Raw genomic sequence first — 26,036 nt, forward strand, 5'->3', positions numbered from 1 at the left:
GGACGTTTGCGCGGTGTTGGGCCTCACTGCATCTGATACGGACACCCCGGCGGCCCGCCGCAGGCGAAGCACTAGAGACGGCTGGCAGCAAGCAGGGGGATGGCGCTCCCCAACGCCGGAGCGACCGGGATCGCCTACGATTCGGGCGGACATGGCGGCCGCCATCCAAGAGGCCTCCAGAGTGGCGGCGACTGGCGAAGTGGCCCTGACGGCCTGAATTTACTCCGGGGGGAGTCTGCATTAGCCTTTCTTATTGCAGGTGCGGGGGTTCTAGGGGAGGGTGGGGCAGGATGGCGAGTGCAGGAGGTGGTGGCTGGACGTCCACAGGACTGACTTTCCACGGCCTTGTCCGACACGGACCGGGCTGGGACAATGTCTTCTTTGCAAAGTTTGAGAAGCGGGGAGTGGGAACGGGAACGGCAGGGGGATGTTTTGAGTTTGGGGGCTAGTGAGGGGGTTGGTGGTGGGGAGTGGTGCGGATTCGAGCGTTGGGGGTTCCAAGGGGAGGGGGGGGGTTCTTCTAGTTGTGGGGAGTTGGAGTCTGGGGACTGTACTGTGCCATAGAGATGTCCGTGGTTGCTGTGCGTTGAGGCTTCGTGTGATGGCCTCTATATTTGTTTGCTGGGCTTTGCCTATCTGTGTGTGCTCCAATGATTCCCCTACTTGATGGCTCTTAAAGTGGTCACTCTAAATGTGAAAGGGTTGAATAATCCGGTTAAAAGGCGGGCGGTATTGTCTCTGTTGGAGAACTCCCAGGCCGATGTTTGCCTGCTGCAAGAGACCCATCTGCTGGCTAAAGACTGTTCCAGAATGCGTACCCCCAAATTCCCTACGCAGCTTTTTTCCTCTAGCGCCTCTAAAACGGCTGGAGTGGCGCTCCTGTTCTCCAAGGGGTTCAGGGGGGAGATCTTACACAAAGTGGCGGAGCAGAAGGGGAGGCTCTTGGCATATAGGATCAGGGTGGGGGGGTTTAGTACTGACTGTCGGCTCTATCTACGGCCCCAATGACCACCAGGATCAATTTTTGCACAGGGCACTGGAAGATGTAGCGTCCACCTCTGATAGGCACATAGTGCTGGGGGGAGATTTGAATCTGGTTTTCGATGCGGCTATGGACAGGTCTGTGCAGCGGCGCCACCAGTTGGGTGAGCTCTCGGGCTCAATTCGCACTCGACTTGAGGAGCTGGACTTGCATGACATGTGGCGCCACCTCCACCCCACTACCCGCGCGTACTCCTACTTTTCACATGCACACAAGTCCTATGCGCGACTGGACCATCTACTTGTGTCGGGTTTGATGCTCGCTTTAGCCTCGAACGCGGATATGGGGGTCCTCTCTCTTTCCGACCACGCGCCGGTGGAGGGCACTTTCAATCTGCCCCCGGTGGCTCGGCCGAGAGGGGTCTGGCGGCTTCGGGACACGCTACTGCACAGACGGTCGACAGTGGACCAGATCCGAGCGGCCATTGTGGACTTCCAACGCGTGAACGATAATGACGATACCTCTCGCGCGACGCAGTGGGCAGCCCTGAAGGCTGTGCTCCGGGGCGAATTCATAGCTATCTCCTCGGCGGAGAACAAGGATCGACAGCTCAAGAGGGATGAGCTCACCCGGCAGGTGAGGGAGCTGGAGCAGGTTCATCATAGAACGGGGGCCCCCAGGGTCTGGAGACATCTGAAAGCTGCCAGGAAACTCTTGGTGGCCCTGGACACGGACCAGGCGAAGTACGCGATGCTCCGTCTGAAGCACAAGTACTATACCGGCGGCGATAGATGCGGGCGGCTCTTGGCCAACAAGCTTAGGGTGCAGCACCAACAGCACCGCGTGAAGGAGCTGGCTGACCCGACCGGAGGTTCTGTCACGGCAGATGAGCAAATAGCGGACGTCTTCCGTAGATTCTACGCAGACCTCTACACTGGTGAGGCCCCCTCCGCCCAAGCGGAGGCGGAATATCTAGAGTCGGTACCGCTCCCGTCGTTAACGCCGGATCAGGCTCAGTATCTGGAACGAGAAATCCGTATCGAGGAGGTGGTCACGGCGATATCCCGGCTCAAACTGGGCAAGGCCCCGGGACCGGATGGCTTTATCCCTCTGTTTTATAAGACCTTCTGTCAGGAGCTGGCGCCTTTGCTGACCCGCCTTTTCAACACCTTCGCGGAGCCGGGTGCCATTCCCCCCGAATTTCTTCAGGCTACGGTCTCAGTGATCCCGAAACCGGGCAAGGACAGGACCGCCTGTGGATCCTACCGTCCTATCTCGTTGCTGAACACGGACTTGAAAGTGTTCACCAGTATATTAGCAGCACGCCTGGCACTTCATCTCCCGGGCATGGTTGACTCGGATCAAGTGGGCTTTGTGCCTGGCAGGTAAACAGTGGACAACACAAAGAGGGTGACTCCTATTCTTGAGAAGGCCTCCAGGATCCCCGGGGAAAGGATGCTCCTCTCCATAGACGCGGAGAAGGCTTTCGACAGGGTGCACTGGCCCTACCTAGAGCAGGTTTTGGGCAAGTTCGGGATAGGTGAGAAGTTCCGTCATCTGATTTTCAACTGCTACCGGTCCCCGTTCGCGGTGGTCCGAGTGAACGGAGGTAGCTCCCGGCCTTTTGCCATAGAACGGGGTACGCGACAGGGGTGCCCACTGTCTCCTTTGCTCTTTGCCCTTTACATGGAGCCGTTTGCTCAAAGGGTTCGGCAGAACCCAGACATCGTTGAGGTCAAGATGGGCGAATTTCATCATGCGATTAGCCTGTACGCAGATGACGTCATTCTGACGCTCGATGACCCGCGGAGGTCACTGCCGGCTTGCATTGCAGAATTGGACCTCTTTGCCGAGGTGGCGGGCTTTAAAGTGAACCTCGGGAAATCAGCCGCCCTCGACATTTCGCTCGCTAGTGCCACCAGAGCGGAACTACAGAGACTTTATCCTCTGAGCTGGTCCAAGGACCGGATTCCGTATTTAGGGATCCTGTTGGCGCCATCCCTCCCGGCGATGGTCACGGCCAATTATGCGGCTTTGAGCACGAAAATCAGAGAGGAACTAGGTCGGTGGGATAAGGGCACGTTGTCGTTGCTAGGCAGGGTGGCCGCAGTGAAAATGACCCTCCTGCCTCAGGTGCTATACCTGTTTAGGGCGTTGCCGCTCCAGCCCCCCACAGGGTGGCTCGCGGAGACCCAAGCGGCCATTGCACGGTTCGTGTGGCAGGGCCGTAGACCGCGGATCAAGAGGAGCATCGCGACGCTGGCGCCCGAATCTGGGGGGCTGGGGATACCGGACTTACGGAAATATTTCCAGGCTGCCCAACTCCGCTATCTGGTGGAGTGGAGCCGGTGGGAGTCAGACAAACACTGGCTGTTCCAGGATCAAGCGGTGGCGGGCAGGACGTTACAGGAGGTCCCATTCTTGAAGCGGGCTCATCGACCCCCTAACCTTTACGCATCATTCGTGACGCGTGTCCCGCTTCGGGCGTGGGACTCAGTGGCTGTTAGGAATGAGCTTACTACTTTTCCCTCTCCCTTTACGCCGCTCATTGGCAATCCGGACTTCGGTCCCGGCACGGAGCACGGTGCTTACGATCGCTGGCGGGCGGCCCGCTGCTGCACTTTGTATCATCTATATGGCCCCGAGGGGGTCGTCCCCTTCCTGGACTTGCAGCGGGACTACGGCCTCCCGGAGGCGGAGCGTATGAGATATATGCAGGCGTGCCACTGGGCATTGCAACCCCAAGTGCGCGACTCGGGAGATCACGGTGTACGAGCGTTGGTTAATCACCCGCACATCGGACGCTAAACTGATCTCAGATCTGTATAAAATGTTGCACCCCCCCCCCCCTTTCATATTCACAATCCCGGTCGGGAGCGATGGGAACGGGAGCTCGGACGAGTGTTGAGTCACACGGAATGGGACCACATCTCCTACCGCTCACGCCACTCGGCCTATCACACGGGGCTCACGGAGACCTTCACCAAAATCTCGACCTACTGGTACCGCACTCCGGAGAAGTTACATGAGATGGATAGGGCAATACCAGGGACATGCCGGCGCAACTGTGGCAATAATGGCACGCTTACACACATACTGTGGGAATGCCCCCTTTTGGCTTCTTACTGGGAAGAGGTCCTGGGTGAGGTGGACAAATGTTTTGAGATAGAGCTGCCGAGGTTCCCCGCCTATGTTTTACTGGGTTTACCGAATGGGTTGATGTATCCCCTCAGGTCTAGAAGGGGCAGACAGATTGCGATTGCTCTGGGGTCGGCGGTGCAAAACATTCTCATACACTGGCGCTCCACCACACTCCCCACTGTTGTCGGCTGGCTGCATAGACTGTGGCATGTCCTTGGCATGGAAAAGATGTCCTTAGTGGCCCTGGGGGATACTGATGCTTTTGAGGAACTGTGGGCGCCCTTCCATAGTCTGTTGTGTTCTGAGTTTCGGGAGATCACCTGTCCTAGATATCTTCGGTTGTTACGGCTGACGCCGCCACCAGATCCGCCTGTCTGATTGGTCGGGGCTGGCATTGCATAGCGGGGATTACTGGAGGGTCGCTATGAGGGGAGAGCAGAAGATTATGGCACAGTACAGGGGGTGGGTTGGGGTGTGGTAGTTTAGGGGGTTTTGATGGTTAGGTAGGTTTTTGGAGCGGGGATGATTCCCCACCCTTCCCCTTCCCCCCCCCCTTTTCTTCCCCCCCCCTCTTTCTTTTTTCTTCCTCTCCCTTCCCCCTATTCCTCTTTCCGTTCCCCCCCTCCCCCCCGTTATTTGTTTGTGACCACAGGCGCACGAGTTGTGTTCCTGAATCGAATGGTGCCTATTAAAGAGATGTAATTGCTTTGCTGTATCTACTGTATTGTACGCATTGAATGTGCTGCTCCTGTGGTTTATCTGTTTCTTGCCCTGTTGTTTCCTATCTTACCCTGCTTCAATAAAATACTTTAAACCTAAAAAAAGCCAGGAGCAGATCTGGCCATTTCTTCTAACTACCGCCCGATTTCCCTCCTGCCCTACCTGTCTAAAATCCTTGAGGCCCATGTAACTACCTGCCTCTCAAAATTTATTGAGAACTCTAGCTATTTGGAACCCAATCAAGCTGGCTTTAGGCTGGCTCATTCCACTGAGTCTGTCATCCTGGCTGTGCTGGATGTTCTAAGAGGGAATGCAGACAGAGGAACCCCACAGGCACTAGTGCTCTTGGACTTGTCGGCAGCATTCGACACGGTGGACTATAACATTCTTCTCCACCGTGTCGAGCAGGCCGGCATACAGGGCTCTGCCCTGGAATGGGTCAAGTCCTTCCTTATGGGCAGAGCACAGGCGGTTCGCCTGGGTCCTTTCACCGCAACCAGGGCAGTGACCGCATGCGGGGTCCCCCAGGGTTCCTCTCTCTTGCCTTTACTATTCAATTTGTACCTCCGCCCTTTAATCCACTCGTTAAAGAGGTGGAACATTACCATCTACAATTACGCTGATGATCTGCAGATCATCTTCCCCCTGGACTCCCCCGACGCCGTATCTGTATTCCAAGCAACAATGCTCCATATACAGCAATGGATGAACCAGAACCAACTAAAATTGAACCCAGGAAAAACTGAGCTCATCTTGCCAGGAAACAGCTCGGCACACTGGGGCCCTCAGTTCTGGCCAAGTGAGCTGGGTTCACCCCCTACACCTGTTAGCTCGGTAAAGAGTCTCTGAGTATTCATTGATGCTGACCTTTCCTTTAAAACACAGGTGGGGGCAGTGGTCTCATCCAGCATGTTCCAGCTGCGAAAAATCCGTAAGATTTCCCACCTGCTGTCTCATGCGGCGCTGGTACAAGTCGTGATCTCGCTGGTACTATCCCGTCTCGACTTTTCCAATTCCCTTTACTTAGGCTTACCAGTAGTATTGCTTTCGCCGCCTTCAAATGGTGCAAAACCAGGCAGCGAGACTCATCCACAAAACCCCGAAGTGGCAATCCGCAAGACCCTTGTTGCACAAATTGCACTGGCCACCCATCGCACAGAGGGCAGCCTTTAAGACCGGCTGCTTGATCTATAAAGCCCTGCATGGCAATTGCCCAGATTCTGGTTAAGATAAGATAAGTATTCTACCATCTTACAAAAATAATGCTAACTGGGTATTGTGCTTTCTTAAAAAATATCAATCTTTATTTTCTGTGTTCTTTTATGAGGTCGTTCTCACAATTACTCGCAATGTATATCAATGGGTTACCGTCTAACCCAGCTGTCCACATGTAATGATTTTAATCAATTGAACATGAATAAACTACTTGACTTGACATATTTTTTGGATAAGGAGTGCGCATATGCCAGTGCCTTTTTGAGAAAATGAGTCTTTATAGGAAAAAAGAATTAACTGTTAATTAACTATTCTCTTCAGTTTTTAGTCAGGCTTCTGTGTGCTGTTTACATTTCACTTTTACCTTCACAAGAAAGCAATATTTTGCCATTCTTTCAATTGTATAATATATCTTTGTGTTATTGCAAGTTATAACATTTTCTGTTATGTTTGTAGGTGATGGTCAATGGTATCGAGGTTTGGTGAAGGAAATTAATCAAGACTACAAGAAAGCAAAAGTGCAGTTTGTAGATTACGGGAATGTTGAGACAGTGGACATGGATAAAATGCGTACTATTTTGCCCAAGTTTTTGAAGCTTCCCTTTCAAGGAATTAGATGCTGGCTGTCAGGTATATTAAAGAATTGGTAAATTAATTAAAGCCATTGTTATTGTCAGCTCTCTAACTATTTCATCTAACATTGTCTGATTGACTATCTATCTGTACATGAAGCAATTATTGTAAGATGTATCAAACTTTTTTGCTAATATATCGAAATTATTACTCACATTTACCTGTAAACACAGCATATTGCAATATCTCAAACATGCACTGCCCCTTAAAGAAGAGTACATTACACTCTTGTGAAGGGTTAGTTAAAAAATGTAGTGCACTACTAGTTTCTCTACTGTATTTGTCTTCTTTTTGTTGTGCACAGGGATCTCTAAAAAATTTCCCTTTGGATCTAGTTTTTTTTTTATGTGTATATTATTTCACCACTTTGATGTCTGATGATGTAACTTTTTATGACATTTTTAGCCACAATTGTGTTCTTGTAGTTTTATATACGTCACTGTAACTCCTGTTACACATGGGGGACGGGGAGGGGCTCTCAAAGGTAATGGTCAAGTTTAACCCCATGGCGCAATCCACCATCCCCTCTAGAGCTAATGTTAGGGTTTTCATGAATTGTTTAATCATAGTAATACTGAGAGCTATTTGATAAGGTTTGCGACTCCCATTGTCTATTCACCATGCTTTTTGTCTCAAGGTATTCCCTGTTTCATGAGATCAGATCTTTTTTTGCCAATTACAACACAGTTAGGTTTCCAGCCTTGAACCCTTTTTGCGATAGACCAAATAGGTAGTTCTGGTCACCTTTGTACTAGAAATGTAACTAAGGTGTTTCTGCTGCCTGAAGTTGAGCTTCCTCTCGAATGCCTTTCAGAGGAAAACCACGAAACATCATGACAAATGGCTGTCTTTCCTGTCTTCGAAATGCATCTAAAGATTTGAGTTGCTTTTAACATGACATAAAGCGTATTTGTAGTTCATCTGTTCACCCTTGAGGTGGATCTTGGCGCTATTAACAGAACATTGCTGTTTGTTATCCGTCTAGTTGTATCCATATTCAAAAGGATGAAAGTTGGAGTGGACCTGCTGTGTTTGACATTTATTGCCACAGGTCCTTGCAGTGGACACATAAGTCCAGTAAACCACCAGACATGGCTTAAAGTCGTCTGTTAATCCAGTTAATCCCCAATTTGATGTGAGCACCATTTTGCCCTAAGGGTTTGTGTTAAATCCGAAGCTGTGCTCTGAAAAATTCATCACCAGTGCTCTAAAGCATTTCGAAAGTGAAATGTCATTATATGTGTGTGTATATATATACATATATATATATATATATATATATATATATATATATATATATATATATATATATATATATATATATATATATATTTATATATATATTCACTGAAAAAAAACATAGGTTTCACACCAGTTATAGTTAGCTGGAAATTTTACTGACATAAAACCATTGAAATTCCCACGTTCTAGTTAGTTGGACTCACTATAACTTGCGCGTGTAATGCACTGCTGATGACATCACATATTACATCACTCATGACATGGTCAGTGACATCACTCCTGACATCACTGATGACACCATCCAGTGAATGTGTGTCTTTCTGAAAAATAAATGTTTTATATAAGTAAATGTAAAGGTCGATGGAAGAATAAATGGTTAAATAAGTGTCTTAATGGATATTTTTTTTTTTTAAATGATTAGTTAACTGGCCTATTAAGTGTATCATAGTTAATACATATATTAGCAAGTATTGTTTCAATATTTAAATGTTTGTATCAGTGTTTCACTTTGTATATAAGTGGGTGCATGGGTTGGTGAGTAGCTACATGTGTGTTTCTATCGCTTATTAGATGTTTTTTTTTAGTATCAGTATAAATGTCTGTATGCTTTGGTGGGGGTGTTACTTAGCACACTGATGCATAAATGACTGACTCACTGTTTGTATGTGTTTTGAAGACCGCATATGTGCCAGACTGTATCGGTGAGTGAGTGTGTATATGTATGTGTTAGTAAGTAAATGACTGTCTCACTACTGTCTTTATCAGTAACTACATATGTTTTAATCTAGTATATGTGAGTATTGGTGTATATAAGTGAGTATATGTGAGAGATTGAAAGAGTTCTTGTTTCAATAAGTATGTGTTTCTATAAGTGATTGTTTAAGAGAGTAAGTATGTGTAAGTTTCCTTAGAAGTAAGGTGGTAGTGTGTGTATAGCTGTATATGCTAATAAATGGATGTTCAATAGTTTATTTGCATGTGTGAGTATGTGTGTGAGCAACACCTGAAAGAGACACGTTAGTGATAGATTCCTTACCTTAGAATATCCCCAGGCGTCAGACTGGATCCGGAAATTTCTGCGTAGCAATACCCCTGCGCGTCGGTAGGCGTCGTCTGCGGCTCCGCGTCCGTCGTCGGCGTCTTGAGCGCCGGAATGACGTTGTCGGAGTACTTAGACGCCGCCCATGCGCGCTGACGTCAATTCTTCTTTTTTCCACGCCAGCTAGCGCAGATCCGGAAGAAGCTCTACCCGCAGTCAATTTTTGACTGAACTTTTTTGATCTTTTGATCTCTCATTTTTGTCGAGTTCTCGACTCTATCGGTGCCAGGGATGCCCGGGTTCAAGCCTTGTTTGAAGTGCGATCGACTCATGTCGGTCACGGACCCCCATCGCCGGTGCCTGAAGTGCTTAGGCCTCGACCACGAGGATCGGACCTGCTCCGACTGCCGGGCCCTGACGTCGAAGGCTAGGCGGGAGCGGTCCCGCAAGCGACTCGAGCTGAGGCAGTCGGCCCCGTGCCGCACCCGGTCCCGGTCCCACGGGAGGTCGAGGGACAGGTCGCGAGGTCGGAGTTATCGAAGCTCCGGAAGTGGACACCGATCGTCTGGTTCCAAGTCCTCAGGTAATAGGCATGAGAGGTCGGAGCGACGTCATCGTTCCTCCGACCCCCCCCCCCCCCCCCCCCCCCCCCCCGACGCTCGCACGATGCGGCCGGGGGCTCAGGCGACACCGCCCACGGGGCTCCGCGGGAGTCGCAAGCGTCGCCGCCTGCCCCACACCTTCGGGTCCCTGGGCACGGCGCGACGCCGGAGGAGGTCGAGAGGTAACTCATGGCCATGAGGGCCCTCCCTCCTCAGTCGGTTCCTGTGGCGCCTTCGGGCCGATCGGTTCCGTCTGGAGGTCCTTCCGGGTCGGGTGCTTCGGCCCCGACGCCGTCGGTTGCTTCGGCCCCGACGCCGTCGGGTGCTTCGGCTCCGACGCCGCTGGCGACTTCGGTCTCGGCGCCGCAGGACCTCACCGGATCCGGTTCCGGATCCGGGACCTCGCCGGTCGACCTTACGACTTCGCCGGCGCCGTCCCTACAGGTGTCGTCCCCGGCGCCCGCTGCGGGTGCCGCCCCCAATGTTTCCTGCGGTCCTACTCAGGCGCCGGAAGGGCTCCGCTGGGCCCCGATTCCGACGGCCTTTGGGGAATTTTATCTCCACGAGGAGGCCCTGCCTGCTAATCCTGGTTTCCAGGACACAGGTGACGAGGAAAATTGGGAGGGGTCCGAGGACCCTCTGGCACTAGATTGCTAGTCACAGCAGGACTGGACATATGAGCTTGGGGAGGTTAGTGGTATTGACACATCGCCAGACACTGGATTTACCTCACCTCCGACTGTGGCTTCGGAGGCGGGTTCTACTTATAGCGTAGTGTTGACGAAGGCAGCTAAGGCCTTAAACCTTCAGCTCCCCGTCGCGGCCGTGAGGACTAATCTCCTCACTGAGGTCCTCAAACCGCAGTCAAGCTCCGTGGAGCCCCTGCTGCCGTTCAATGAGGCCTTGTGTGACGTTCTTGTGGGCACTTGGTCCAAGCCCGCCACAGGCCCGCCTGTGGATAGGAACGTGGCCAGACGCTACCGCCCGGCCCCGGGCGACCCATGCTTTTTGTCCACCCATCCCACCCCCGAGAGTCTGGTCATCCAGGCCTCAAACTCCCAGACCGCATTCCCGTCGGCCCCGCCCGACAGCGAATCCAAGAGATACGAACAGTTCGGGAAGAAGGTTTTCTCGCCTGTTAGCTTAGGGCTGCGGTCTGTGAATACCGCCTGTCTCTTAAGCCGCTACACCCACACTCTGTGGGACACGGTTGCGGAGGTGCTGCCACAATGCCCGGAGGAGGTCCAGGCTAAACTCGGCCAAGCCCTTGCGGACGGCCGAGATGCAGCACGCTTTTCTATCCGGTGTGGGCTGGATACAACGGACTCACTGGGCAGGGCGATGGCAACGACGGTGGCGGTTCGACGCCACGCCTGGTTGAGGTCCGCCAACTTCTCGGCCGATGCCCAGGCCACACTCCTGGACATGCCATTTGATGGCCGTCGCCTCTTCGGCGACAAGGCAGACCATGCGCTGGAACGTTTCAAGGACTCCAGGGCTACGGCCAAGTCCTTGGGCCTCACGGCCCCACGCCAGCAATCGGGTGCCTTCCGCTCCTTTCGTGGCCACGGAAGGGGCGCCCCACCACGTACCGTCAGTCACGCACCGCAGAATGTCCAACAGCGTGGTGGCGGACGTGGAAACCGCCGTGGCGGCGGTCGGGGACCACGGCGAGGCCAGTCCACACCTCCCTCAGCAGCGCCTGTCTCAAAACCTTCCGAGTTTTCAGGCCCATGTGACTCCTGTGGGAGGCAGGGTTCGCCATCACCTCTCCCACTGGCGCACAGTCACTTCGGACAGGTGGGTGCTGCAGATTGTCCGAAGGGGCTACTCCCTCCCCTTCGAGGCATCCCCTCCATCCATGCCACCGCAATACCACTGTGTGTCGGGGGATCACTTGCAACTTCTGCAAGAGGAAGTCACGGCCCTCTTGGCCAAGAGGGCCATCGAGCGCGTTCCTGGGCCAGAAGTAGGGTGTGGATGTTACTCCCACTACTTTCTGGTGCCCAAGAAGGGCAAAGGGGGCCTACGCCCTATCTTGGACCTGCGGAACGTCAACGGCTTCCTCCGGAAGGAGAAGTTCAAGATGCTGACTTTGGCTCAGGTCCTGGCTGCCCTAGACCCGGGAGACTGGATGGTAGCGTTGGACCTGCAGGACGCCTATTTCCACATCCCCGTCCTGCCGGCCCGCCGGCCCACCGGCGTTACCTGCGGTTCACGGTAGGCCAAGAGCACATTCAGTTTACTGTGCTCCCCTTCGGCCTTACCAGCACCCCACGGGTGTTCACGAAGGTGATGGCGGTGGTCGCAGCTCATCTGCGCAGGCAGGGGGTATCAGTCTTCCCCTACCTAGACGACTGGTTGTTGAAGGCGGGCTCGCCCCAGGTAGTCGTCACCCACCTCCAGACTACGGCCAACCTCCTGCACTTGCTGGGGTTCTCCATCAACGTGCCGAAGTCACACCAGTGTCCCTTTCAGAAGCTCCTCTTCATCGGAGCGGTTCTCGACTCGGCGCAGTTTTGGGTTTTTCCACCCGAACAGCGGGTTCGGGATATTCAGGCTCTGATTCCCATCTTCCAGCCGTTATCCCGAGTCTCGGTCAGATTGACGCTGCGGCTTCTGGGGCTGATGGCCTCCTGCAGCCTTCTGGTGCATCACACCAGGTGGCGGATGCGGGCTCTGCAGTGGGACCTGAAGTTTCAGTGGGCCCAGCATCAGGGCAACCTGTCCGATCATGTCTTGATCTCGGAGGGCACTGCGAGACCACTGCAGTGGTGGCTCACGGACCGCGACTGGGTCAGTGGCAGATCCCTCTCCCTACCCCACCCTGAGCACGTAGTTGTGACGGACGCGTCCCTCCAGGGCTGGGGAGGCCACATGGGAGAGGCGGAGATCAGAGGCCTCTGGTCTCCGGCGGAGTCCCGGCTCCATATCAACCTGTTGGAGCTTCGGGCGATTCGTCTTGCACTGAAGGCATTCCTCCCCTCTGTCCGGGGGAGTGCAGTGCAAGTGTTCACCGACAACACCACCGCCATGTGGTACTGCAAAAAACAAGGCGGAGTGGGGTCGTGGACCCTTTGCCAGGAGGCTCTGCGCCTATGGCAATGGCTGGAACATCAGGGCGTGACTCTGGTGGTTCAACACCTGGCAGGCTCTCTGAATGCCAGGGCGGACGAACTCAGCCGTCGGTGCATGATGGATCACGAATGGCGTCTGAACTCGGACGTGGCGCAAGGTCTCTTTCAGCAGTGGGGAGAGCCTTGGTTAGATCTATTCGCCACAGAAGAGAAGGCACAATGTCATCAGTTCTGCGCGTTGGAATTTCCAAGGCGGCACTCGCTCGGAGACGCTTTTCATCGAGAGTGGAGCTGTGGTCTGTTGTACGCCTTTCCGCCTATACCACTTCTGCCCAGAGTGCTGAAGAAGATCAGGCGCGACCGGGCCCAGGTTATCCTTGTGGCTCTGGACTGGGCACGAAGATACTGGTATCCCGAGCTACTCAGCATGTCTGTCAATCCCCCGATTCGTCTGCCTCTTCGGGAGGACCTTCTGTCGCAGCAGCAGGGGACGGTGCTGCACCCGAACCTGTCCAGTCTCCACCTACAAGCTTGGAGATTGAGCGGCGACAGTTGAGGCCATTTGACTTGCCTCCTGAAGTCTGTGATAACATTCTGGCAGCCAGGCGTCCCTCCACAAAGTCGGTATACGCCTGCAGGTGGAACAGATTTGTGGCACGGTGCACAGCAAAGGCTGTGGATCCTCTCTCTGCACCCCTTTCGGAAGTGCTGCTTTTTCTTCTTTCCCTTGCCCAGCAGGGTTCTGCTCTGGGCACTCTTAAAGGGTACCTTTCTGCTCTTTCCGCCTTCTTAAGGCTACCTGGTCAGCCTTCTTTATTCAAGTCCCCCATTGTAAGCAGATTTCTGAAGGGCATCACACACATGTTCCCTCCTGTTCCCTTCGTGATGCCCCAGTGGGACTTGAATCTTGTTCTCACTTATCTGTCTGATGTGTGCTCCCTTTGAGCCACTCCATAACTGTCCTCTCCGTCTTCTCACGTTGAAAACTGCCTTCCTGGTTGCCATCACCTCTGCCAGGAGAGTGAGTGAGCTCCAGGCTCTTTCTTCTTCTCCACCTTTCCTATCTGTTCATCCTGACAAGGTGGTGTTACGTACACGACCTTCCTTTCTGCCCAAGGTTGTCACGGCCTTCCACATCGGGCAGTCCATCACTTTGCCCACCTTCTTTCCACCTCCGCATCCCTCGAAAGAGGAGGAGAGGCTCCAACGTCTGGATCCAAAACGTGCGCGCTCCTACTACCTAGATCGCACACGCCAATTCCGGGTGGATGACCAACTCTTTGTTGGTTACGTGGGCGCGAAGAAGGGAAAGGCTGTACACAGGAGGACCATTTCAAGGTGGATCATCTTGTGTATTCAAGCATGTTACTCCATGGCGAGGAAGGAGCCCCCTGCTGGGTTGCGGGCTCACTCCACTCGGGCCACGGCGACAACAACTGCCCTGGGCCGAGGAGTCCCCTTACAGGACATTTGCCAGGCGGCTACGTGGGCCTCACTGCACACGTTCGCAAGACACTACTGCCTGGATAGTCCAGTCCGGAGGGATGGCTTCTTTGGCCGTTCCGTCCTCCAGGACTTTCTGGTGTAATATTGGTTCGCAGACCCACCACCGGGGTTGGTATTGCTGGGGTATCTATTCTAAGGTAAGGAATCTATCACTAACGTGTCTCTTTCAGATGCACAAGTTACTACTTGTGTAACGATATATCTGTAAGAGACATTAGTTAGTGATAGATTCCTTACCGACCCACCCATCCTCCCCGTTCTGCGAACCGGTATCTAGGGTTAAGGTCATCCCCTTTCAGGGCCCTAGTTTCATGGCACCAGTGTTGGTTCTCTCATGGCTCTGCGTATTTGGCGCGGAAAAGCTGTGTATCAGAACTGACGTCAGCGCGCATGGGCGGCGTCTAAGTACTCCGACGAAGTCATTCCGGCGCTCACGACGCCGACGACGGACGCGGAGCCGCAGACGATGCCTACCGACGCGCAAGGGTATTGCTACACAAAAATTTCCGGATCCAGTCTGACGCCTGGGGATATTCTAAGGTAAGGAATCTATCACTAACTAATGTCTCTTACAGATATATCGTTACACAAGTAGTAACTTGTGCTTTTGGAAGACTGTCGGTGTATTAACGGATGTATAGGTGTCTCTCTACATATGATGAGTGAGTATATGTATGAGTGACTATATAGAAGTGTTGGTGAGTGAGTGGATGTGTATATAAATGGTGGAATTACTGAATTTGTTGTTGCAACTGGTATAGGTATGTCCACTTTTTTTTTAAATGTTAGTTGTTTTTTTTCAAAATGTGTTTCAAGGGTTACTTTACAGTGAAAGTAGGTCAGTCTCTCTGTCACAAGGATGGTTTCATCAGTGATGTCATGAGTGATGTCACTGACCATGCATGAGTGATGTAATATGTGATGTCATCAGCAGTGCATTACACGCGCAAGTTATAGTGAGTCCAACTAACTATAACTTGGGAATTTCAATGGTTTTATTTCAGTAAAATTTCCAGCTAACTATAACTGGTGTGAAACCTTTGTTTTTTTCTGTGAATTTCATAGGTTTTTTAACTGCTAATTCCTAACTATAACTGGTGTGAAACCTATGGTTTTTTCAGTGAATTTCATAGGTTTTTTAAATGCTAATTCCTTTCTATATCGAGTTTCTAATCTGTTTTTTTTACAATTTGCTGTTTTTTGTAAGTATTAATTATTTTTTTTTATCATCATTTTTTTCCCGGGGCGCTCTGGGTGCGAGCTACGGTAAGCTCTTCGGAAAGCGCACCCATAGCGCTACTTTCGTTCGTGAAAAAAATATGAATGAAAAGTTAATAACGCAAAACATTTCGTACCATACAAATAAAAGCTGTTTTTTTTATAAGGAAATGAAAATGATTTTGCATTTCCGTAAAACTATGAAGACGTCACTTAGGCGCGCAACGTAAGCGCCCCCGGAAGTGCCTACGTTCGCGCCGCGTATGCGCCCCCGGAAGCGCCTATGTTCGCGCAGCGTATGCGCCCCCGGAAGCGCTCCGGTGCGCTCAGCGTCGGCGCGTCAAGTCATGTGACCTTAAAATATCACTTTTCATTGGTTGCTAACATTTTTTTTTTACAAAGAATGAAATCCCCACCCATTTCCTTCACTTCTTCTTTCACTTTTGTGACTGAAAGACCTGTTTTTTGCTCCTGGATCATTCTTGGTTTACCATGGCTGCCAGAGAATCCAGCAGTGATGAAGAACCTGATTTCATCAATGAAGAGCCTCCTACCCCAAAGGTGAAGAAACATTTTATTTGGAAATTTTTTAAAATACCACCTAACCAAAAAAAGGTGAATGTTTCAAAAGTGGAGTGCAGATTCTGCAAACAAGTCCTGTCACGGGGTGACCCCCAAAAAATACTCATTTGGGAACTTTACGATGATCAGGCATGTGGAGAGGAGGCACCCCCAGAATTTTGCCTGGGAAAGTGTCAGGGCTCTGGCACAAGAGGTTCCTAGTGATGGGGCCTCTACATCCACCGGAGGAACAACTACTTCTGGGAGGGGGCAATCGCAGGAGCTCGTGGCAAATATCCAACCTGCTTTTAACCATGGTGACCTGAGATGCAGATACTGCAATCAACTCCTTACCTTTGGGGAGCAAAGTGTCCAGCTCATGGTTCGAGCATTGGAAAACCATCACTGCCCTTTCCACCCCTAATTTTTTTAATTTTTTTTGCTCCTGTTGAGCAGTTTCCATTCCTTGTTTTTGTTCCTGTTTTGAAAATAGAAGAAAACAAAAAGTTATTTTCAGAACTACCTCCAATTCTCATCAGAGAGCTATTTTCTTTAAAAAATGAAAAAGAGTAAGTGAAATGGAGTGCATTGATAATGGAAAGGAAAATGAGTAAGAAAGAACAGAAAGGTATGAGAGGAGAAAGGAAGTGAAGTAGGGGGACTGAAAGAAGGTGAATGTTGGGAAGGAAAGTAAGGAGAAGAAGAGTAAATATAGGGAATGTTGATATTCAAAGAAAATGTTGAAAAGGAACGGGGGTGTGGAAGGGTAAGAAAAGATGCATTAATGGAGTTGAAGGCTGAAGGCCTCATTTATGAAACCATGCGTCACCTTAACACCACCAGAGCGTCATATTTACAAAGTGGTGCATCTAGGTAGATGCGTCACTTTGTAAGCCCCTGCGCCACATTATTCCTACATCAGGTGTAATGTATGCAAAAGGGACGTATTGACGCAAGAAAGGGTCGTAGAGGTGACGCAGTGAAATCTATGAGATATCACTGCGTCACTTTTATGACGCTGTTGCGTCCAAATCTTACGCCTGTTTCACAGCAGGCGTGCAGGCCCTTTCACATGGGGCTTGGCCCCATGTGAAAGGATACATTGCTGGAGTTGCTTCATTTTTGAGACATACTCCAGCAATGCATCACTTTTGCGCTAACAGATACGTCTAAAATACTGACGTATCTGTAAGAACTTCCAACATAATAAGTCATAAAATTAATATGACGCATGAGTAGAAGACTGAAGGACTCATTTATGAGGCCATGCGTCACTTTAACGCCACCGATGTGTCACTTTTTGTGACGCACCAGTGCTGTAAAAAATACACCTTATTCAATCATATTTACAAAGTGACGCATCTAGGTAGTTACGTCACTTTGTAAGCCCCTGCGCCACATTATTCCTACCTCAGGTGTAATGTATGCAAAAGGGACGTATTGACGCAAGAAAGGGTCGTAGAGGTGACACAGTGAATAAACTGGGGGCCTCATTTCTGAAAAGTGACTCATCGCTGCGTGAAAACAGCGATGCGTCACTTTTCTGTGCGCACTCCTTACGACATTCCAGATGTGTCATATTTAATGTATGACGAATCATGTCGCAAGGAGTTACAGATACGTCAGTATTTCTGACGTATCTGTAAACACAAAAGTGACGCATTGCTGGAGTGTGTCACAAAAGTGATGCAACTCCAATAATGCGTCCTTTCACATGGGGAAAGCCCCATGTGAAAGGTCTTGCGTCAGTCTTACGCCTGCTGTGAGGCTGGCGCAAGATTTTGACGCAACAGCATCCTAAAAGTGACGCAGTGAAATCTCATAGATTTCACTGCGTCACTATTACGAAGCTTTTTGCGGGGGAACGCCCCCTCTGCATACATTATACCTGACGCAGGTATAATGTGACGCAGGGTTTTAAAAAGTGACCCATCTACCCAGATGCGTCACTTTTTAAATATAGCGCAATGAGGCACATTTTTTACACCGCTGGTGCGTCACAAAAAGTGACGCACAGGCGGCGCAAAACTGTTGCAAGGCCTTCAAAAATAAGGCCCTGGATTTTCCCCATGCTTCGCTCCCCGATGCGCGTACCGGGCGCTCTCCCCGCGGAAATCGAAAAAAAATATTTTTTTAAATGCCCCGCGGGACCCTATTTTAGCCCCCACATAAAACCTAGGGGGTCAGGAGGGGGTCACCCTGCCCCCTTATAGTCATTTCTCCCTTTTTTTGTTGTGTCACCTCTTGTGTCTCGATCCTACCGAGACACAAGATGGCGGCCGCTCCGGACTGTTTCGAATGTTTACAGACACCCGTGAGCCAATCAGCTTTACGTGCGCAAGTCGCGTGGCGCGCCCGGTGCGCGTACCGGGGAGCGCTTATAGATATATATATTTTTTTTTAACCTAAATTACTCAAAATCCACTGGAGCACATATCTTGAGACATAGCAAAGGCACATCGGGCTACCAGTCCCTATAATTATGCCAAGTTTGGTGGAAATCCATTCAGCCGTTCGGGCTAAAAGTGAGGTCGACCGCCCTATGGAAATTAACATGGGGAAAACGCGTTTTGGGACCCCCCTTTTATCTCGGCCCCCGCTTGATGAATCCCCCCAGACTTTCAGAGAAGGACCGGAGCTCGAAGAGGCCATTTTGAGGAAATTTTCAGGCAGATTCGTCAACCGGCGCCAAAGTTATTCCAAATTGAATTTTGAGATTTAACATTAAAAAAATCCTAACTATAACTACCTACTGACGACCGCCAGTAGGTAATATATATATTTATATATATATTTATATATATGGTTTTCACGAATCAGTTCAATGCCAATTGATAGCCCGGACACCTTTTCTGTGCAATAATATTTAAAGGTTTATTGGCAACATATATATACTCTGCTCCGGTTGTCGCCGTATGGGGTCCGCCCACAATCCGAGTGAGTGACAGTTAAAACGGCGGCGTGCCGTTTAATATATTCAAGCTCCGCAGTCAAAGGGCAGAAACAGCACTCGCAGTAAGTAAAACCCGCTAAGGTTTATTGCACGAAAATAAAAAGAACAGACGCGTTTCCGCACTTGCCTTCGTCAGTGTCAGCTGGCGACGGAAAGGCGGAAGTACAAGAACGCATAATCAACACAAAAAACGGATCGTATTCCAAATCATGAGCGCCATCTTAGAATGGTAAATTAACTCAAACAAAATTGCAACAGATTAATAAAAGCAATGTTTGCTAATGATGAAAAGCAATTCATATGATATTAACTATCAATTGATAGACAATCTTGTATTTACTTATTTTTCCCTGGATGGGCCAATCAATCAGGATTCTTAAGTTGAAATCCAAAAAACAATTCATTAGATCAACATTATTCGCATTGTACATAGATTCAATATATCCTTTGGTAGAGGTTTAAAAAAGAGAAATAACAAATCTAATTGATGAAAACCCATGACAAAATTAATAAATTTCTTAAAGCACTAATGGGCTAAACAGTGAAGCTACAAATAATACAAACCGATACCCCCTTCACCGTACTTTCTAAATAAATCGTGAAAATCAAATTTATCTTAAAGGGTCCCAAAACCAACTACCAACTGAATTTCTTCAAAGCATTTTTGGAAAAATTGATAAACTCTGTCATTGACACAGCTCCCCATATACTTCTTAGTTTCTACTACTATAGATGTGATAGTAGTTCTTCCCCTGCATTAAGACCCCCTGGGGATTTAGTTTGGAGGTCTATAATATATCTTGACTCCAACCGCCTTAGCTTCTGCTTGAGGTCCCCACCCCTTATGTCTTTTGGCACACAGTCTAAGCTGAAGAAGCTAAGTAGGGTTCTATCACTGTTGTGGTGAGAGGCGAAGTGTCGGGCCATCGGATAGTTCTCATCCTTGTTCACGATGGCCCGTTGGTGTTCTAGGATTCTCAACTTAACTGCCTTCGTGGTGCTCCCCAAGTATCGAAGTCCGCAGAGACACTTCAGGCAGTATACTACAAATGTAGTTTAGAAAGTAATAAACTTGCCAATCCTGATTTTTGAATCCTTATGTGGCACCTGATATAAAAGCACCCTCTGACTGTTGCTGCAGGCCTTGCATTTCCCACATGAGTATGACCCATGCATGGCATGCAGATCTCCTTTGGGCCTTTCCCTGGATAAATGGCTTTTGACCAGCCTGTCCTTCAGTGATCTAATCTTCCTGAATGTAATCATAGGGTGTTACTGCAGATCCTTACCTATTACGGCATCAGATTTGAGGATACCCCAATTTTTGGACATGATGGCTCTCACTCTATTCGCTGCCACCGAATAGTTGGTTATCAATCTAATTATGCCATTTCCACCTCTTACGGTTCCGGCCCTTCTCTGTCAGTGGGGTTTGCCTATCTGTAACTTTTGCCTTCCCTTTGGCTTGTTGGAGTACTGTTTTCGAATAGCCGCGCGATTTAAAGCGTTCCACGCTTTTCTCTGCAGCCTCTTAGAAGTCTTTCTCCAGGGAACTGTTGCGTTTTATTCTCAACAGTTCACCGTGGGGGATACTCTTGACAAGGGATGCTGGGTGACTACTTTGTCCGTGCAGGACGAAATTCCCTGCCGTCTCCTTTCTAAAGAGCACGGTCTGAATTGTGCCTGAATCAACGAAGACTCTTAGGTTTAGAGAGCTGACTTCTTTCCTGCTCATACTGTGGGTGAATTTTAGATTCAAATAGTTTGTGTTAAGGGCCATTATATAGTCTTCTGCCGAGGATTCCGATCCCCTCCAAATAAGGAAGAGGTCGTCGATGTATCTCCTCCAGCAAATCACCCTATCGACCCATTCTGTTTTGTCATCCGCTCAGGCTACCTGCTTCTCCCACCAGCCCACGAATAAATTCGCGTAGCTGGGGGCGAAGCAGGTGCCCATAGCGGTCCCCCTAACCTGTCTGTATCTCTGATTCTGAAAAATAAAGATGTTGTTATTCAGACAGAAAGATATGAAATCCAAAATCAAACTAATATGTTCCACGGCTGAACAAGCCTTCCCTCTGCCCCTACGAAGTCCTTGAGACCCGCAATAGGAGTCTTTTCCTCCCCTACTTTAGGTTTTTGAGGTTGCCTACTGCAGAGGCCACAGGAATCTAGGACTGGATACACGTTAGTGTGTGTGTAGACCATCCATTTTCCTTTTTTCTGGTCCTGACGAAACCCTGGGATTTACCAATTAGTTGTTTAAACATGTAGACCTTTCTAATTACTTTCACATAGATACTCACGGTCATTATCACCCATTAGTATCTCCACTCTGTTTTTAACATTGCCCAGTAGCTTATGTATAAAGTTTTTTCAAAAAGTCATACCAGGACAATTTTTAACATCACTTTTTGCACTATTCACTCAATAAACCAACTCCACTGTAGTCAGGTGTCGCAGCACACCCTGATGGCATTCGCCCATCAGGGTGGGACCCCGATGATAAAGCAAGTCACCAACCAGGTTGGTGAGTGATGGGTTTTTAACAAAAGGATACTATACCTTTTGTTTTCTGACATCCCATTTAGAAATGTTTTTAAGGTCCTTGTGGTGATACTCATTGTGACAAGGTGGCCTGATATGCAGTGCTCACTATTCTAGTGAACACTATGTATCAGTCCAACAACCCTTATTGATGATTGGTTGTAAGTCAACCTTATAGACCAGCTATCCTAGTAGCGTGGATACGAGCAGTCTAAGGCTAAAGACTCGAGAGGGCGTGTTAAGCCAGCTGTTATACCATCACATATACCCCTTGAACACCAAGTGAAAGGACACCACACAAGTGTTATGAAAATAAACAGTGTATTTACTAGAATCACAACAGCCCTGTACTCTTTATGAGGACAGGGTACTAAGCACAAAACAAAACTCTTACGAAAATACTTTAAGTTGCACAGTTTACACAAATGCCCGAGGGGCACGGAAAACCATATACTCTGAAAGTGGAATGCAAAATTACTAGCAGGTAAGTACAGTACTAATAGGCTTTGGAATCGCTAGGACTTGACTATAGAATCTTTTGATTACTTCTAGGAGGCCCAGGGGACTCGGGTGCAGAGTGTGCACTCTCACGCGTAATGCGGGACAAAGTCTATGGTAGCTAGTAAAAGCAAAGTTAGTGTTCTCGGGCAAACCCGACCTGGTAGGAGGAAAACGAAAGTGGATTCTGACCCTTGGATAGTGAGGCTATGCTGGGGCACCGAAATGCTGAAGTTACCTAGCCCAGGGGCTGCAGCTGCATAGGTCTCAAAAGACGTCGGGAATCCTCGTAGACGGACCAGGAGCCTGGAAGAAAGATGCTGGCAGGCGACCAGTGAAGAGAGTTCGGAGTGATCCAAGCCTGGATCGTGAAGATGGACGATACCTGAAAGCAGAGGGGACCAAGTTCGTGACTACTAGCCAGTAGTCAGGTGGCACCAGGAGGGTACCGGATGGTAGTCACCTCGACTAGGTGAGTGGGCGAAGCTGTGCTCTGCAGATCTCACGGACCAGGAGGCGTTGTCGGCGACCAGGATGGATGAAGCTGTCGGCGTCGCTGGACCCAGGATTGGGCAACAAAGCCTTGGCTAATTCAAGCCCACGCAGTGGACCTAAAATGGCGTCTTGAGTGGACCAGGAGGGTCCGGGGTGCTCCTCTTTTGGAAGGGAGCAAGGGCCAGTCTGGAGCAACCAGACCAGCAGCAGTGATGTTGTCGGGCGTCGTTCAGAAGGCCACAAGCCAGCGGGCTAGTAGCCAAACAACGCGGTGAGCAGCAAAAAGCAGAAGGGCCCCACGCAGATCGTGGAGATGCTGGGAGGCTGGACTTCGGTGCTGGAGCTGCTCAGTATCGGGGCTTCTCGGACCCCAAAGCACTCACCAGAGGATCCCTCGGCGGTCGTGCTGGAAAGAAGTCGTGCAGTCTTGAAGATGGCCGGTCCCTCGAGGTCTCGTCGCACCCACGGTTCTAAGCTTAGCTGTAGAGGTGAGTAGAGGTCAGAGGTGCCAGGGAAGCCGGTTTTCGTCGAGCTGGGCAGTCGGATTCCGGAGGAAGGACTTGCAGCAGACCGCAGTGTTCTTAAGATGGTGCCTGCGGATGCAGGGTGACTACTCCTTAGTCACAAGGGAGAATCTTGAAGAAGAAATCTTGAAGTCCTTTCGTAGAAAGTCGTGTCTTGATTCCAAAGATGATCTAATTTGGAAGGGGGCCCGCTCCTAACTTTATACTAGGAAAAGGGGCTGGCCCGGTGACTAGGTCCTGCCTATGGGTGGGACTAAGAGGGGGGTGGTTACACCCCTCTCCCATGCCGGACTTTCCCCAGGCCAGGGGCTGGTGTGCCCCTGGAACTGGTTCTAGCCGGCAGATGCGTAGTGAGCACCGGGGTGCCACTCAGCAGTCACCTTCCTGTAAAGCCTGCCTACCCAGGATACACAAAACCCTGTCTGGGATGGTGCTAGCACCGCCCCTGACAGGAAACCCTTTGTCCAAGCTCTCCTCGCTGGAAGGACTCCCAGCAGCAGGAGGTCAGACTCGTGTCTGTGGTGGCAGCATCCATTTTGTGGAGCTGAGGCTTCGTTTAACTTTAACCGGGGTTCACAGTTACATACATGTCGTGTCCCTCTAGAAGGGTGGAATGCTAACCCCGTCGCCAGAATTGGCGAGGGGTTTGTATTCCAATTCGTATGACACCTTACTCAACATGTTTTGATAAAGCAATACCAAAGATAGCATTTAACCGCGAGGATTATAATGCACTTAAGAGTATATGGTATGCGTTATCATGGAACAGCTATTAGGACTTGGTTCCGCAAGCTGCAAACGGGCTCAGCTCATGGCAGAGCACCATTTCACACGATTCCAAGCACTCTGCCTTCAGGATTGTCAAGCATGTATTATGCCACCCCTGGCTGGCCTCCTAAATTTGACACAACTGGCTGCATGACAGCTGGGGCAAAGTCGTGTAATCACCCTTTGCTGTAGATATAGTATACCTATATCTAACCCTAAAAATGGACACACAGATTCCTATCAGTCACTCCTATGGCAGGCCTTAACAATCCTGAAGGCAGAGTGCTTGGAATCGTGTGAGATGGTGCTCTGGCATGAGCTGAGCCTGTCTGCAGCTTGCGGAACCAAGTCCTAATAGCTGTTCCATGATATCGCATACCATATACTCTTAAGTGCATTATAATCCTCGCGGTTAAATGCTATCTTTGGTATTGCTTTATCAAAACATGTCGAGTAAGGTGTCATACGAATTGGAATACTAACCCCTCGCCAATTCTGGCGACGGGGTTAGCATTCCACCCTTCTAGAGGGACACGACATGTATGTAACTGTGAACCCCGGTTAAAGTTAAATGAAGCCTCAGCTCCACAAAATGGATGCTGCCACCACAGACACGAGTCTGACCTCCTGCTGCTGGGAGTCCTTCCAGCGAGGAGAGCTTGGACAAAGGGTTTCCTGTCCAGGGCGGTGCTAGCACCATCTCAGACAGGGTTTTGTGTATCCTGGGTAGGCAGGGCTTTACAGGAAGGTGACTGCTGAGTGGCACCCCGGTGCTCACTATGCATAGGCCGGTCAGAACCAGTTCCAGGGGCACACCAGCCCCTGGCCTGGGGAAAGTCCGGCATGGGAGAGGGGTGTAACCACCCCCCTCCTAGTCCCACCCATAGGCAGGACCTAGTCACCGGGTCAGCCCCTTTTCTTAGTATAAAGATAGGAGCGGGCCCCCTGTTCAAATTAGATCATCTTTAGAATCAAGACACGACTTTCTGCAAAAGTACTTCAAGATTTCTTCTTCAAGATTCTCCCTTGTGGCTAAGGAGTAGTCACCCTGCATCCGCAGGCACCATCTTAAGAACACTGCGGTCTGCTGCAAGTCCTTCCACAGGAATCCGACGACACAGCTCGACGAGACCCGGCTTCCCTGGCACCTCTGACCTCTACTCACCTCTACAGCCAAGCTGAGAACCGTGAGTGCGACGAGACCTCGAGGGACCGACGATCGCCAAGACTGCACGACTTCTTTACAGCAAGCCCGCCGAGTGTTCCACTGGTGAGTGCTTTGGGGTCCGAGAATCCCCGACCCTGAGCAGCTCCAGCACCGAAGATCAGCCTCCCAGCATCTCCACGATCTGCGTGGGGCCCTTCTGCTTTTTGCTGCTCACCGCGTTGTTTGGCTACTAGCCGGCTGGCTTGTGGCCTTCTTAACGACGCCCGACGACATCACTGCTGCTGGCCTGGTTGCTCCAGACTGGCCCTTGCTTCCTTCCACAAGAGAAGCACCCCGGACCCTCCTGGTCCACTCCAGACGCCATTTTTAGGTCCACCGCGTGGGCTTGAATTTGCCAAGGCTTTGTTGCCCAATCCTGGGTCCAGCGACGCCGACAGCTTCATCCATCGTGGGACAGCTCGCTCCTCCATCCTGGTCGCCGACAACGCCTCCTGGTCCGTGAGATCTGCAGAGCACAGCGTCACCCACTCACCTAGTCGAGGTGACTACCATCCGGTGCCCTCCTGGTGCACCTGACTACTGGCTAGTAGTCACGAACTTGGTCCTCTCTGCTTTCAGGTGTCATCCATCTTCAAGATCCAGGCTTGGATCACTTCGAACTCTCTTCACTGGTCGCCTGCCAGCATCTTTCTTCCAGGCTCCTGGTCCGTCTACGAGGATTCCCGACGTCTTTTGAGACATATGCAGCTGCCGCCCCAGGGCTAGGTAACTTCGGCATTTCGGTGCCCCAGCATAGCCGCACTATCCAAGGGTCAGAATCCACTTTCGTTTTCCTCCTACCAGGTCGGGTTCGCCCGAGAACACTAACTTTGCATTTACTAGCTACCATAGACTTTGTCCCGCATCACGCGTGAGAGTGCACACTCTGCACCCGAGTCCCCTGGGTCTCCTAGAAGTAATCTAACGATTCTATAGTCAAGTCCTAGCGATTCCAAAGCCTATTAGTACTGTACTTACCTGCTAGTAATTTCGCATTCCACTTTCAGAGTATATGGTTTTCCGTGCCCCTCGGGCATTTGTATATACTGTGCTAACTTAAGTATTTTCGTAAGAGTGTTGTTTTGTGCTTAGTACCCTGTCCTCATAA

The 26,036-nt window shown here is 50.2% G+C and overlaps 1 protein-coding gene across 2 annotated transcripts in view; it reads left to right on the forward strand.

The window, feature by feature from the left end:
• TDRD1 (tudor domain containing 1) overlaps positions 1-26,036 on the forward strand; it is a 1,954,313-nt gene that overhangs the window by 1,349,569 nt on the left and 578,708 nt on the right. For both annotated transcript variants that reach the window (XM_086922877.1, XM_086922878.1), the window contains exon 18: positions 6,515-6,688. In XM_086922877.1, the coding sequence (XP_086779003.1) occupies positions 6,515-6,688 (174 nt within the window). The remainder of the gene's footprint in view (positions 1-6,514; positions 6,689-26,036) is intronic.

The sequence above is a fragment of the Lissotriton vulgaris genome, chromosome 5, assembly GCF_964263255.1.
Source record: "Lissotriton vulgaris chromosome 5, aLisVul1.2, whole genome shotgun sequence".
Classification (NCBI taxonomy): Eukaryota; Metazoa; Chordata; class Amphibia; order Caudata; family Salamandridae; genus Lissotriton; species Lissotriton vulgaris.